A 15,560-nucleotide genomic window follows, 5' to 3' on the forward strand; every position below is an offset into this window, starting at 1 on the left:
CTCAAAGTCTTGCAGTTTTCATTGTACAGATCTTTCATTTCCTTGGTTAAGTTTATTCCTAAGTATTTTATTGTTTTATGAAGCTATTGTGAGCAGGATAGTTTCATTATTTCATTTTAAGATATTTCATTGTTAGTGTATAGAAACATAACTGATTTCTGTATGTTGATTTTATGAGCAATCCCACTTCTGGTATATATCCAAAGGAAATGAAAATAGGATTTCAAAAAGATATGTCATGTTTATTGCAGTTTTATTCACAAAAGATATGGAAATAACCTGTGTCCCTTAATAGATGAATGGATAAAGAAAATGTGATATATATACAATGGAATATTATATAACCATGAGAAACAAGGAAATCCTACCATTTGCAACAACATGGATAGATCTTGAAGGCATTATGCTTAGTGAGATAAGCCAGAAAGAGAAAGAATAATACTCTATGCTCTCACTTATATGTGGAATCTAAAAAAGCTGAACTCATAGAAACAGAGTTGGATGGTGGTTACTAGGGGCTGGGTGGGAGAATTGGGGAGATGTTAAAGGATACAAACTTGCAACTAGAAGATAAATAATTTCTGAAGATCTAATGCACAGCATAATGATATAGTCAACAATACTATATTATACACTTCAAACTTGCTAAAAGACCAGTTGTTCTCACCACAAAAAAGAAATTATAATTCTGTGACGTGATAAAGCTGTTAACTAAACTTACAGTGGTAATCATATTGCAATATATAAATGTATCAAATAAACAGGTTTGTACACATTAAACTTACACAATGTCAATTATATCTCAATACATTTTTTTTTTAAAAGAACACGGCATGCAGGAGGTTAGGTTCGGCCTGAGACACAGTGCGGGCAGGGATGGGGACTCATACCTGGGTTTCTGCTCCTCAGTGCCCTGCTTGCCCTTCGGATCCTCCTTTGGGGCCCTGTGTGCTGCCCTGCTGGGCACCCTCCTGTGGACAGTCTGGGAAGGCAGTGGGGCCAAGTGCCCTCCTGCAGCTGGGTTAGCTTCACAGGGAGGCGGGACCAGCACCAGCTCACTAAGCTACCGAGGAAAACGGTTTTCATGATGGAGTCTGTGCTTGAACTCGGGGAGGGATTTGTGGATGAGGAGTGGTTGGTCCTAGAGAGGGAGGGAAAAGGGGGCATCTAGCCCAGCCACCCTGGGAAAGTAAGAAGAAAGAGAAGGCCAAACCTTGAGCTGGTCTGTCCATCCACTCCAGGCCTATAACCCACTCATTTCTTAAACTGCCCCAGGAACGAGACACGTCCCGCCTTGGAGGGGAGACAACAGCTGAGCCCACCCCTGGCAGTGATTTCTCTCTGGCCCACAATTCCCTGCACAGTAGAGGCGTAGGGGTTCTCTGGCCCCTCACAATAACCCTTTCTAAAAAATGCTGAGGAGGACAGTGGGAAGAGGAGGGGCTGCTCAGGGTCCTCTCAGGGATTCCTGGAGGCCAGAGAGGAACTGCGGGATGGGATGCAGGAGGGGGTGGGAGATGCTATGTGTCTGGCATTGTCATAGGCACTTGGGATGCAACAGTGACAGAAATAGGCCAAGTCCTTCCCCAAAAGTAGCTTACATTCTGGTTGGACAAGACAGATAATAAATAAATATATACATATGCTATATTAGGCAGTATTTAATGTTACAAAAATAAAACAAGAAAAGGGGGGCTACAGATTTATGGAGTGAGGTTGTTTAGAAAGGGTGGTCAGAGAAAGCTAACTGCTGACCTGAACAAAGTGAGGGAGAGAGCCATGTGGATATATGGGGGAGGAACAGTCCAGACACATGGAACAGCATGTGTAGAAACCTTGAGGTGCAGTGTGGCTGCTGGTTTTGATAAGCTGAAGAAGGCCACTGTAACTGGGACAGAATAAATAGGGGGAAGAATGCTCGGATATAAACTCAATGAGGTAGCAGTAGGGGTGCCACATCATGACCGGCCTTACAGACCATGGAAAGGAATTTGAATTTTACTCTAAGTGCAATGGAAAGCCATTGGAGGATTTGGGCCAAAGACATGATATTTTTGCATTTTCACAGGATAACCCTGGTTTTCTGAATGGCTAATAGACCTTAGAGAGTTGAGGATATAAATTTGGTGCCTGTTAAGAGCCCACTGTAATTATCCAGATAAGAAATTATCCAAGATGGGGTGTGGCCCAGGGTGGTAATGGGTGAAAGTATTAAGAGGTAGTTAGATGGTAGATAAAATTTAAAAGGAGAGTTAGAATGGTTGGCTAAATGATTAGATATAAAAGGAAGAGGAGAATTATTTATGACTCTAAGAGTTTTCAAATAGGCAAGAGTGAAGGTACCTGTTCTAGAATCCTTTTGAGATGAGTCTGAAAGGATCAATGAATTTCATCTATTTATGTGTATATAGGGCAGAAAATGGGAGAGGAAAAAGGGGCTCTTTCCATGTGGAGGGAACAGCAGATCAAAGGCAAGGAGGAAAAATTACAAAAGGCCTTATGTACTCAATAATAGGTCCAACATTGTTGAATGAGGAAAGTATGATATTCTAAATAATCGTGATTTGGCCCCAAATAGCTGTAGCTTTACCATGATTTCTTCAAAAGAATCTCCACTGGACAAATCTCTCCTAGAGCAAAAAGAACCCTATAATTTGGGACTCCATCTGGTCAGAATTATTCCCAAAATTCCAACCCAATAGTCAAAATATGAGGACAGAAGAGCGTCTAGAATTACATAGAAGGTACCATTCTTCTGAGAAACTACTATAAAGGAAACTAGTATAAAACTCCCAGAGTGCTTTTAAAGCAGCTTTTCGTCTGTATTTTCTCTTCTTTTACTACAGTTGCTTGCAGATGTCTTATTTATGCATAGTACTGTACATTCAAAACCTGAGAGTTACCTTTTACTCCATGCTGTTTTTATATTATGTACAACCTTTCATAAAAGATTATGATTTGGAGTTAGGGTGATTTAGGTTTGAATTCTAGCTCTGTTGCTTAAAACAATTATGATCTTGGCAAATCACCTCTCTGAGACTTGATTTTATCACCTGACAAACTGAGATAAATAATACCTATCTTATAGAGTTGTTATGAAGAGTAAATGAAATAATCACCTCACCTGAGCTAATGTATGTGACTTGCTGAGCATAATACCTGGCAGAAAACAGTGTATGTTTGTGTTTGTGTACATGCACATTGTTCAGCCTTTCTCTCCATTCCCACTAGAGCAGCAGTCCCCAACTTTTTTGGCACCAGGGACCAGTTCCAGTTTCGTGGAAGACAGTTTTTCCATGGACAAGGGAGGAAGATGGTTCAGGCGGTAACTCGAGCAATGGGGAGTGATGGGGAGCGGCAGATGAAGCTTCGCTCACTCGCCCACCGCTCACCTCCTGCTGTGCGGCCTGGTTCCTACCAGGCCACGGACCGGTCTGCAGCCCAGGGATTGGGGACCCCTTCACTGGAGTACTAATCCGGAAATATGTAACTTCACATTTCAATTACCACCCAGCTCCTCATTACTTTTCTGGCCTCAGCTGTCTTCTGATCAGGTATGTTTTCACCCAACAGTCATATGAATAACTTTAAAGCACTCATGCTTATCCCCATCTTCTCCAAACCCCTGTAGTAGATCTTAGTCTGCCTCTATTCTTTTTGCTCTTAATCCTATACTACCTTGCATTTTTATTTAGTTGTTCCCTACTAAATTGTATGCCTCTGTAACATAAACTTCTTGTCCTACATTTCTTTTGTCTCTCCATCCCACACCAGGTCTCAGCCTTCTTAGTCATATCATTGGTCATTTGTATGATCATCCTCGACACTTATAAATCTCTTGTGTCACTCTTACATTACAGAAGCAATTCCTTATAGTTGCCCTAATGGGAACAAAATCTCCCACTCAAGATGGCATCCAACACATTATTAATCTACAGAAACCCAGATTCAGTAGTGATACATCCATTGAGTCATACATTGATTTGCTCAGCACATACTTCTCACTCAACACACCTTCCAGGTAGTAGGGATATGGCCATGCACAGAGAGACAAAGTCCCTGCTCTCACGGAACTTATATTCTCTAGATTATATGTCAAAGTAAGCTTCTTTTGGAAGTGGTTTTGGTACTACTTATTCCAAATGTGTGTTCTACAACAGGGGTCCCAACCCCTGGGCTGTGGACTGCTAGCAGTCCTCCGGCCTGTTCGGAACCAGGAGGTAAACGGTGGGCGTGGGAGCGAAGCTTCATCTGCCGCTCCCCATCGCTCCGCATTGCTCACATTACCGCCTGGACCTTCCCCTCCCCCCGCCCCCCCCCCCACCTCGTCCCTGGAAAAGTTGTCTTCCACAAAACCGGTCCCTGGTGCCAAAAAGATTGGGGACCGCTGTTCTACAAGATGGGAAAGTAAGAGCATGTTACCAGTTTCTACGGAAATATAAGACTATTTTGGAATGATATCACTTTTAGAGAACTATTAATCTGTGATGACATTGTAAAGAACCAGAATTAGACTGGCTCTCTACCAACTCAGCTTCCGTGTTAATCATTTTAATTTGATGATATGTGTCTTAGTCAGTTTGGGCTGCTATAACAAATTACCATAGACTGGGTGGCATAACCAACAAGCATTTATTTCTTACACTTCTGGACACTGGAAGTCCAAGATCAGAGTGCCATCATAGTCAGGTTCTGGTGAGAACCCTTCTGAATTACAGACAGCTAATTTCTCATTGTATCTTCACATGGCACAAAAAGCGAGAGAGTTCTCTGGGGTCTTTTTTTTTAAAGAGTATTAATTCCATTCATGAGGTTGGAACCCTCATGACCCCTAATCATCTCCCAAAGGCCCCGCCTCCTAATACCATCACACTGGAGGGTAGGATTTCAACATATGAATTTTGAGGAACACAAATACTCAGTCAATAACAACATGGTTGATCAGTCCAACTCAAAATATCAGTTCTTTGTGGTAAATGATTACAAGGTAGCTCAAAAGTTCAGCTTTAGTATAAAAGAAGATCTAACACTGTAGCCCAGAGGTGATCTCTTCCAGTCATTTTTTAAAAAGCTGATAGAAATTGGCAAAAGCCTCTGTTAGAGAGACTGTTACTAATACTGTGGTCATAGTGCTACATATGTCATTTCAGAAAGCAGGTAGAACCACTGATGGTCACTATGAAATCCCTACCAGTGAGCCAATTGCCACCTTGTTACTTACAACATGGACAAGATGCTTACTGTGAAGTCTAGGTCTTTGAAATCAGGTCGACCTTTAGAGACATTCTTTTTAGTAGAACGTATTTGACATTGAATGATCTATCTTTATAGAGAAGAGTGAAAGTTGAAGCACAAAAAGGCCGTCTACCAGAACAGGAGAAGTGCCTGATGCCTCTGCAAATCTTTCTTCTTTTATACTGAAGGATGAGATTTTTTTTTTTTTTTTGTAGTTGTTTCTCAGGACCTTTTAAAAATAAAAATATCTATGGAAGGGAAATTTTATCTCCTAGTGTCTTGGGTTGATTATGACAGACTACTGGGAACAAGACCCTGCCAAGAGATTTTGAGAAGACTCCAAACACCCTATCTAGTTTACAGATTTGCCAATCTATTGTACGAATGTTCAGAAGCTTGAGGAAAAGGATTGGGTAGGAAAGTAAAAGGACTGGGGAGAATGACAGGAGTAAATGATAATTTTTTGTAAAGGAAGTCATGAAAGGAAGATATTTTTAGTCATGTTGATAGAGTACTAGAAATATCCTAGCAGTGATTCCCTACTCCTGCCCACCAAAATAGAAACTGGCAATGATGGCTGATACCATTCATGGTCAGAAAGGAGGTTCCTCTGGTGGGTCATAGACAGAGTTTGTAGGAAACAATTTCAAAATTTCATTGGGTGATTGATTTGCTATTTGGCTCCATTGAAAGCCTTCCGAGTTGTATGAGTGGCAGTTTTAGATATTCATATCTATGATACAGTAGCTGGATATAAGTAGATTTGATTTAACATAAGGAGAAAAGTAACTAAAGCAAAAAAAAAAAAAAGAAAGAAAAGGCTTAGCCATCTTACCCATTCAGGTAATACAGTAAACAGGTGAAGGAAGTCTTTGTAAGTACAACTTATAGAAATGTGACCAGAGTCTCATATTCTTGTCCCCAGTAGGGCATTAATCCTGTCTGTCCCATTAATACCCCACTGGGTGCCATGATAATGAATATCTTAATATATATATAAAAAAAAAAACCTTGTAGAAACCCCAGGAATCAGGCAGCTAGGTAAATGCAAAAGAAAGCATAGTAAATTGTCTCTGGGGCACCTGATTCCTCCCTGCCTTGCAAGAATTCAGTGGCGAGCCATTCACTTCTCAAGGAGCCCTTTACTCTGTCTGGCTCATCATGCTCTCAAGTGCCATTTTTTTAATCAACCATATGAGAAAGTACAGTGTTTTCCATACTATCTCCTGAGTCATACTATTTCTCCAGTCTTATGCCAGTCAGGTTTTTCTGGTTGTTATTCATGCACTTCATTTTCCTGAAGCATGTCTCCCCTTCATTACAGTGCATATATTTGAGACGTCATGCCTAAATGGACTGCATTTAGAAGCAAGGGGAAATCTCCAGGCATTTAATTTAGGCAATTGCACATGTATAGGAGGAGGCTGAAATTCACATGAAAGGAATGAGGGGTTTTTCTTCTGCTGCTTGTTGCCACAGATAAGGAATCATCCCTTTTTCCTTTCGGAGAAGGGGGTTGGTTTTAAAAACTAGTTGTAGCATTGTTGGAAATCTGACATGGGCTATAGAGTACTTCGTTGGAAGAGACAGAGAATTGGACAAAATATAAAGGGAAATAAAACAATGCTACAGGAACTTGGGATATCAATTCCTCCTCTTCCACCCAAAAATAGATTTATAAAGCACAAATATATTCTTTGACTTTGCCAGAATATACAATTTCCAAACTGTATTAGCAAAATTAAATTCTGTTTAGGTACATACGGAGATTCCATTATTTGGGAACTTTGGAGTAGTATATCATGTACGGTAGCAGAAATTCACTATCTGCCTAAGAATTAGCGAGTCTGCCTAACAAAGTATTTTAGATGAGAGTTATTAAGCTCAGGCCCTGGGAACGTGGGAATGTAAATTTTCCAGAGGAAATAATGACACAGAACACGCAAGCCAGAGACACCCTGTGGTGAAGCATGGGTTGCTGGTGCCAAAAGGTTAATGATCACATACTTCTTCCTTTATTCCTACCTTAATTGTTAAAAGGCATTTTAATGTCCCTTATGTTGTTATAAGTATCCTTCATTAGTAATATTCCCACACCTTGTGTCACCCCTGGATTTTTTTGAGGCACACACATAAACTGAACACCTAGTTTCTTTCATCATCCCTCTCATCACCTCAAATTTTAAACATGAATATCTTCTGCTCCATACCTATTCTTCTTATCATGACATTGAAAGATGGTTGACTTCAAGTAAGAAATGTTGGAAATTATCTCAAGCGAAACCTGTGTTAATTCTTCCCTTTAGAAATCTGAAGCCAATAACATGATAAAAAGTAGATGTCTCTATAGTGGAGAAAAGGGAGCACAGCAGATTAGATATATATTCCAGGCTGAAAGAGGATTTCTTGAATGATAATTTAATAGCATTCAAGAACCTGAAACTTTATGAAAATACAACATGAATTTCTCCTTTAAATTTTATTCTGAAAATTATTTAGTAGCATACATTTTTCTCTCCAATTTCTCATCTTGCAAAACTGGTTATTCTTAAATATATAAATGCCTAGGTTCATTCACAAAAGATATTTTTTTAAAAGCTCATTCACCCAGAACACAGTAACTACAGCTGCCATCACCCAATCTAAGTTTCCTGACCCCTCACTTCGGGGTCATGCAGCCCCTGACCACCTTCCTAGCCTCATCTCTTTCTACTCTCTGTTTCCACCATGTGCTTCGGTCATAATGAACTTCTTTGAGCTCCTCCATTGCATCAGCTTGTCAAGTCCAAAGTTCCTTTGCTTTTATTATTCCCGATGTTTGCATTGCATTCTCTCCTTCTTTCTTACCCCCTCAGACATCCATAAAATCTTGAAGATTTTCTGCCACTTTACAAATATTTCTCTGACCCCCATTTGATTTGGGGTGCTCCCACAAGAACCAGAATTTATTCCCATCTTAGCACATCTCACTTCATGTTGCTATTGATACTTTTGTGTTCTCCCTTCTCTGCCCCAGATGATAAACTGATCTCATTAGAAAAATGTACACAAAACAGGTAGTTTCCCCATTTGACTTATCCTGCCTCAGAATATTTTTTTTCCAAATTTTAAAAATACTTTATAAACAACAAGGTCCTACTGGAAAGCACAGAGAACTATATTCAATATCCTATGATAAACCATAATAGAAAAGAATATATTTTTTAAAAGTATGTATATATGTATAACTGAATCACTTTTGCATTGCTGTGTAGCGGTAGTTAATACAACATTGTAAATCAACTATACTTCAATAAATAAAAATACTTTAACCATTGCTCTTAGGTTAATGCCCCAAATTTTTAGCATTGTCTGCTGGGCCCTACATGAGCTAGACTCTTTCACGTCATCTTCTGCACTCTTCACTTGTGCATGTCAGCCCTGCTGGCCTTCTTGCAGTGTTTCCAGGAGTTCACGCAATTTTCTGCCTCGGGGAAAGGTTATTTCCACCTCATCACAAACACTGTTCCCCGACCAAGAACACTGTCTATTCACCTCTCCATTTCAGGCGGAAAAGTTTAGTTCATCCTCTGATTTCTGGACTTGGCAGAGACACACCACATGTGCTCAGGCTCAGTTAGGTCCTCCCAGCACGTTCACAGTGCAGTAAGCATTTTGTTTGTAGGATATTTCATAGCCTTAGCTCAGTTACTACTTAGGTAATTGTATTTGTAATATATAGCCCCCAACTAGACTGTAAGTTCCAAGGGGCAGTGACTGTGGCTGTCTTTCTCATGAAACTTTTGCTGTAAATTTATCCGGGGCAGTTTTTAGCATGTGTGGGAACAGTGAATAATGAGGTTAGAAGAATATGCCAGGGTTAGGAAATAATGCAAACATGGATGTAGGGCCATATCATAAAAGATCCTAATTGCCATGACAAAGAATTTATATTTCATCCTAGAGACAGTCAAGATTCATCAAATGTTTATAAGCTGAAATGATCTAATCTGTGTTTTAAAGAATAAGTCTGGCAGCAGGTTATATGGCTAATAAGGTAGAGACTGAAATACAAGAGACGATTATAGTAGATTATAAAAAATGACTATACTATCTTCTGTCCTCATAAGCACATCCTCTTGGCAATGTGACTTTGCCATTCTTCCTATTCCAGGCCTTTAATTTTGAGCTTGACCATGTGACTTGCTTTGACCAATGGGGCATTCAAGTATTGCACACTGGGGTTTGCCTGGGACCTGACTGGGAAACCTGAGGCCACCATGTGAAGTAGCCTTCACTGAGGCAATGAATTTTCACCTTGTTTTAAATCTACTCTACACTGTTTATATGTATAATACTCCCCCCTACCCCCACCAGTTAGAAACATCTCTCATTTCAGCAGTAATTCTCAGTGATGTGTACTGGAATCATGTGGTGGGAGGGGGCATATCTAGTTTGACTACAGTTCTCAGGAGATTCCAACATACTCTATGACTACAAACTGAAAATCACTCTACTAAGTTTCATGGATCAATGAATGAACAGTTAACGCAGCCTGGGGAGTTAACAAGTACCACTAAGAAAGTGACATTTAGCCAGATCTGAAAAGGAAGCATAAGTATTCATCAGATGGAGAAGTGCAGGAAGTATATGTCAAAGAAAATAGTATGCACAAAGGCAAATCTTGTGTCCAAAATGACTTATTTTAAATGGTAATTTCTTTCCTTTCTATACAACTGAACGTACACTCTCTAATGTCTAAATCTGGCTGGTAGAGCATTATTTTTAAGGAAATCTATAGAATATACTTTGCAGGGTCAAGAGTTTACAGAGAGGTCATTCAGATAAATTACCATAATTGTCACCTTTCCTCAAAATATTCTTATTTTCAGGTAACTGCTTTAAACATTATCAAGTCATTTCCATCTAAATCTCATTCCCTAGAGTAAGTTCCACACAGGTAACAATAGGATTTGGTGATTATTTTACTTGCCGCCATTGTCAGTTTCAGTAACTCTAAAATCATGTTGACTTTATGAAATTTAATCTAACTCTGGTTTTGAGATACCTGTTCATGAGCCTCTCTTGAAAGCATTGATATCAATCAAGATCTAATACCTGATTCTCATATATACAGAATTGTTAGTACTTTCCTTAAAACCCGCACATACTCCCTCACAGTAAATAAGTTTTTGAATGAAACTATTGCCTAAAAATTCTTCTGTAATTGTTTTCAATGGAGCATGTAGTACACCTTTTCCTCACACATAATAGGTTTAATCTTTAATAGCATCATCTTCTACAAACAGGTGCAAACCCTTGTCTGCCCTCGGAAAAGACCAGCCAATGAGAAGTTATTCTGGTGATGTAATGCTTGTTAACTTTACTATCTCTCGGACATGATTGGGGAAGATGCTCTTCAGAGCATCAAACATGAATTGAATTTAACTCTTTCTCACATGACTGAGTTTAGCTCATAAGCCACTTCTGGTACTTCATAAACATGTCATTTAGGACAGCCTTGAAATAGTTATGCAAAATCATTAGACTAGAGTATTTCTTTTCAGCATTGGCATCTGTACCCGTTGGTATTGGCCAATGATAATTTCTCATCTCTCTTGAGAAGTCACTTCCATATCTTGGTCCTTATGTAAACAGACAAAGAATACATTAACACTAGCCAGCAGCAGAAAAATTCAACATTTCTTTCTCAGATGTAGAACCTAATGAAAATCAAATTAAACGGAATAGAGATCTTATATTTTTTAAATCAGATTCATCACAATCTGCCTCTCATGACTGTGTACAAACTTCATCTTCACATCTGCCCAGTTTATTTCAAAGATAAAAATATTTGAAACAAGTATTTGTATAACCAGGTGTGTTCACAGTGATGTCATAAACTTCTGCCTAGTGAGTAATTTACAGGGCTCTGTTGATGCAACTAAATGCTTATGAATGTCCAGAGAAGTCCTCGCCCAGGTCAGGTAAAGACCCATTACCTATCACATAGTCTAATTCTATGAAGTGATAGACAGAACAGGATAAATGTGTGTTAGCTTCCACAGTAAAGTGTGCAAAACTACAGACACAGAGCTACAAATTTCGGGCAGGTATTATTTCATGCAACAGCTTATTCTCATTCCCTATTCCTCCACCTCAAACCTCACTTTTTGAGCAAAAGAATGCAATAGGAAGCATTTTGTGAAAAACATAATTTGAAAGAGGAGGGTATAATACCAGATCAGTGGTTTATCTGATCTGAATCTCACCCAAGAAAGAAAGCAACTCAAACTGCTAAGCCAGCTGAAATTTGAAGTGCTGGATATAATTCAAAGATGATGAACTAAGAGTACTCACAGTAAAATTGTAGGAAAATTACTATATTAGAACTTCCCCCCCCCACCCTTTATTTCTTTTTTCAAAATATCCTCTTAACCCTTTGAGAAAACTGAGTTAATTTGGGGCACATGAGCCCTTCTTGGGGCTTTTCAACTTGTTCAGGTCATGGTAATACAGTTGCATTGGGATGAGATAGAATTATGGAATCATAGAATGATTCAAACCTAGCTGTGAATAATGTCTCTACCATATTAGAAAATGGTAAGTCACTTTAACTTCAGTGAGCCACACTTTCTTCAGCTATTAAAATGAAATAATAATTAAATATTAATTATTAAAATGTGTATAAAGTTCTTGGCAAGTAGTAAGTAGTCAACTGATAGTGGCTATGGTTATTACTATTTTTCCATATATACATAATTCCAAGCCACTTCATTTTTCAAAGTTGAAAGCCAAATTATATAAAAAATTATTGTATACCCAGAATGGATTCCCAATTTTATCTAACTTTTGATTGTGAAATAAACCATTTTATTTTCCATTGAAGATTTAGTTTGTACTTGATTCTTAATTTGCCATATTATTCAGTAGTATTCTATTTTTATCTATTAATATTTCAAAGTTAGCGCTCTACAAATATATGATTTTACATACTATCAGTGTAAATAATAGTAGTATAGTACATTTCTTCTAGAGATCTGCTGAAATTTTTAAAGGCATTACTTCTCTAATCCTATAGAAAAGGTTCTGGAAGGCATTGTTCATGCCATCAAGTCAGCTTATTGGAAAATGAAAAATGCAGTTTGTCACCATCATGCAAAATATGTAGTTTGAGAATTTCAGTAAATTAACTTGAACTAAATTGTTTTGATGTTGTTTGTATCTAGTCAAAAGCACTGACACATTATTGCAAATTGATTTTAGATTTTAAATTTCAAGGGCTATTTAGTTCACATTATCATAATTTACTGAATGCCTCACCTATGTATGGAGAAGTTCTCAGATTAAAAATGACAACAATAATCACCACGAGACTTAGTTTCTGTCTTCTTGGTGCCGGTGTCTAATTAAAGGAACAGCACAGTGTGGTAAATTCCATAACAGAGTTTGGTATAAAGTGACTGGAAACATAGATAGTGGCGCTTTTAATTCAATGCTGGAGGGGTGAATTTTTGAGAAAAATGATGGACAGGTAACATTTTATTGGCTTTTAAAGAATAATAAGGGATTTCTTATTTGGATAAGGTAGCAGCGTATTCCAGGTGGAAGGAATAACGAGAGCAAAGGAAGAAAGGAATGATAATTTGTAGCTATTTATGAAAATAGCTGTTGACCTAGCCTAGTGTTTCTACAGCATAGAGTACATTGGATAGAAGTATGGCGGGAAAAGGACATGCTTCATGTATAGAGACACGTTTTGGAAAACTAAAATATTACCTTCTAAATCACAGCATTCTTATCTTTTCTTTGTTATATGCCATGAGAAGATTCGTGATATACACTAACTGGATTTTGTGTGTGTGTGATGCCTTCAAGCTTATCTGGACTTTTCTTCAAGTAAAAGAATATTATTCCTTTGCTTTTCCTATTATTAAAAAATATTGCATTATACTAATACACTTAAAATAAGGTAAATGTAAATTTTACAAACCATATTTCAAGAAGGCAATATAAATTGTACAAAAGTAATGCTTAATTAAGATTTAGGAAACATCTACTGATTTCGTTTATGTAGAAGCATATACGAGCAAACTTGTAAAGGCAATACATCTAACTAGCATGTGATTGATAAGGTCAGAGTATGCATTAAAGAAGTATTGTCTATGCTAACTTTGTACTAAAAGAGTTATCTGGGAAAAGTTCATTGTTCCTATTCACACGGTGAAACACTAAACCAGTAGGTCAATTCATGAAACCATTCACCTGTAATATTGTGGGTGTGAGAACATTCTTAAATAAAACTTGATGAAAATTCTCTGCCATTTTCTTTGAGTATATTCACTGAATAAGAAGTCTTCATTCATACCTTAGAACAGGACTATGTGTATTTGCTCAGTTAATTTTAATGTGTTTAATGATTTTTATTAGACTTGCACTGGAATGTATTATCCACATATACGTGATGCCGTTTTTATAACAGGACTATTCTAATTAAACGGATGATGTGTGCTGGACTATCTATATCCTGTATCCCCTTTGTGACCAATATCATGTATTTTAGAAGTAGTTAACTGGAATTACATGTAGTTGGATCAATCATGGGTTATAGATTTTCATTATGTAAAACTAACTGAGCTGCGTAGAGATTCATCCTACAGTGTTGGCCTCATTGTGTTCTTTCTATACACATTAGATATCATACACAGAAGTGTGTGTGTGTGTGTGTGTTATAGTCTACTTCATTCTAAAAATGATTTGAGGATGTTAGGGTTATATGTGTAATGCAGAAAAATCCACTGTATTCTGTTAATTAAACAAGGGAGCCATTAGACTGAGATGGCTCTAATGCCCTGGCTGCCTATGTAAGCAAACCAAAATCTAGGCTTGTAGATTTTGCCTCAAGGTTACAAAATCAAAACCCAAGGACAACCAATCACAAACAGCCAACTAGGCTTAAAGCTATAACCAATCAATGATTTCCTTGCTTTGCTTCCACCTTTTCTCTCTAAGTCTCTCCTGTCGGTGAAAGCTTTCCTAGCTATACTTCAGGTTTGGCACTGCCCGATTAGACTCCATTTTTGCTCAAATAAACTCTTAAATTTTTAAAATGCTTCAGTTTTAACAGTTCAGTATGTTTAAAAATATGAAATTCTCAGAAAAAATAAAAAATAAAGAATCCTTTCTGTTTCCTCCATCAGCTGTTAAGAAGAAGGCTAGCTTTATCACTCCAGTTCCAGGAGGCGTGGGACCCATGACAGTGGCAATGCTTCTCAAGAACACCCTTCTGGCAGCTAAAAAAATCATTTACTAGATCACATGAAAGAATAAAGCAAACTGAAGTCATGCTACGTATCTATTTGACAAAAGGCAAAAACCTTTATATTTTACTACAAAGCTATTTCTACATTGTATTTATTTTTTCACAGATGGAATCATTGTGGATCAGATGATTCACACAATCTTATGCATTTCCTGCTAATAATTACTGAATATTTTGAGTGGATATTGAGTTTTAGGAAAAAAAAACAAAACAACTGCAATGAAAACTTTGGTAACAATTGTTTATTTTGTGATTAATATTTGTTCATAATGTTAAAACTAATAAAGGGCTCATAATAAATGCATATATTTTTGACACAAATATCACAAATAGTGTGTTTTCAACAAACATTTTGTCAGAAAAATAAGCTCCCTTGTAAAATGTAATTTAGGTTTTGCCATAATCATGCCCAATTTTTATATATTTTACATACTATATCATATGATGAAAAAGAGTTTGTTTGCTAAAGGAAAGATAAAATATTAAAAATAAACTTTTGATCTCATATACTTCCCAAATGCATCCTACGAGGCATACTAATGAGAAATGATGCTCCATTCGAGGAAAGAAAAACATGCAAGGAAGGCAAAAAATGCAGTGCTACTTGGAAAGGTATTGATTATTTCAAATGGTGAATTACTACTTGCCAAGTAAAAATGCAATAAGAATGTGTTAGGTTTACATGTAATTTCTTTGTTCTTCTAGAAAAATATTTGGACAATACCTTCCTTGAAGAATAATGGAAACTCCAAAACCAAACAAATATACAAAACAAAACTAAGGTTGTATTTTCCCACAAATATCAGGAAAATACAATATAGTATGAATGAGGACTTCGTTAAAGAATAGAAGTTATGTTTGTTCACAAATCTAGAAATCTAATAGAAAAATATGACACAACGTGCCCAAGCTAAGCCTTAGGATATGACTAAAAATCTATTGCTTTGTTACTCACAGTTCTTCCCTCTTATCTTATAGCATTTGGTTCTCAAAGTAGATGCCATGTTTCTAACACAATTTAAAT

The 15,560-nt window shown here is 37.4% G+C and overlaps 1 protein-coding gene across 4 annotated transcripts in view; it reads left to right on the plus strand.

Moving 5' to 3' along the window:
* Positions 1–14,579, plus strand: part of MTHFD2L (methylenetetrahydrofolate dehydrogenase (NADP+ dependent) 2 like) — a 133,104-nt gene extending 118,525 nt beyond the window's left edge. For all 4 annotated transcript variants that reach the window (XM_061191469.1, XM_061191471.1, XM_061191470.1 and 1 more), the window contains one exon: positions 14,415–14,579. In XM_061191469.1, the coding sequence (XP_061047452.1) occupies positions 14,415–14,527 (113 nt within the window). In that variant the 3' untranslated portion in view covers positions 14,528–14,579. The remainder of the gene's footprint in view (positions 1–14,414) is intronic.
* Positions 14,580–15,560: the final 981 nt, after the last annotated feature.

Source organism: Eubalaena glacialis, chromosome 5, assembly GCF_028564815.1.
Source record: "Eubalaena glacialis isolate mEubGla1 chromosome 5, mEubGla1.1.hap2.+ XY, whole genome shotgun sequence".
In the NCBI taxonomy this organism is placed as follows: Eukaryota; Metazoa; Chordata; class Mammalia; order Artiodactyla; family Balaenidae; genus Eubalaena; species Eubalaena glacialis.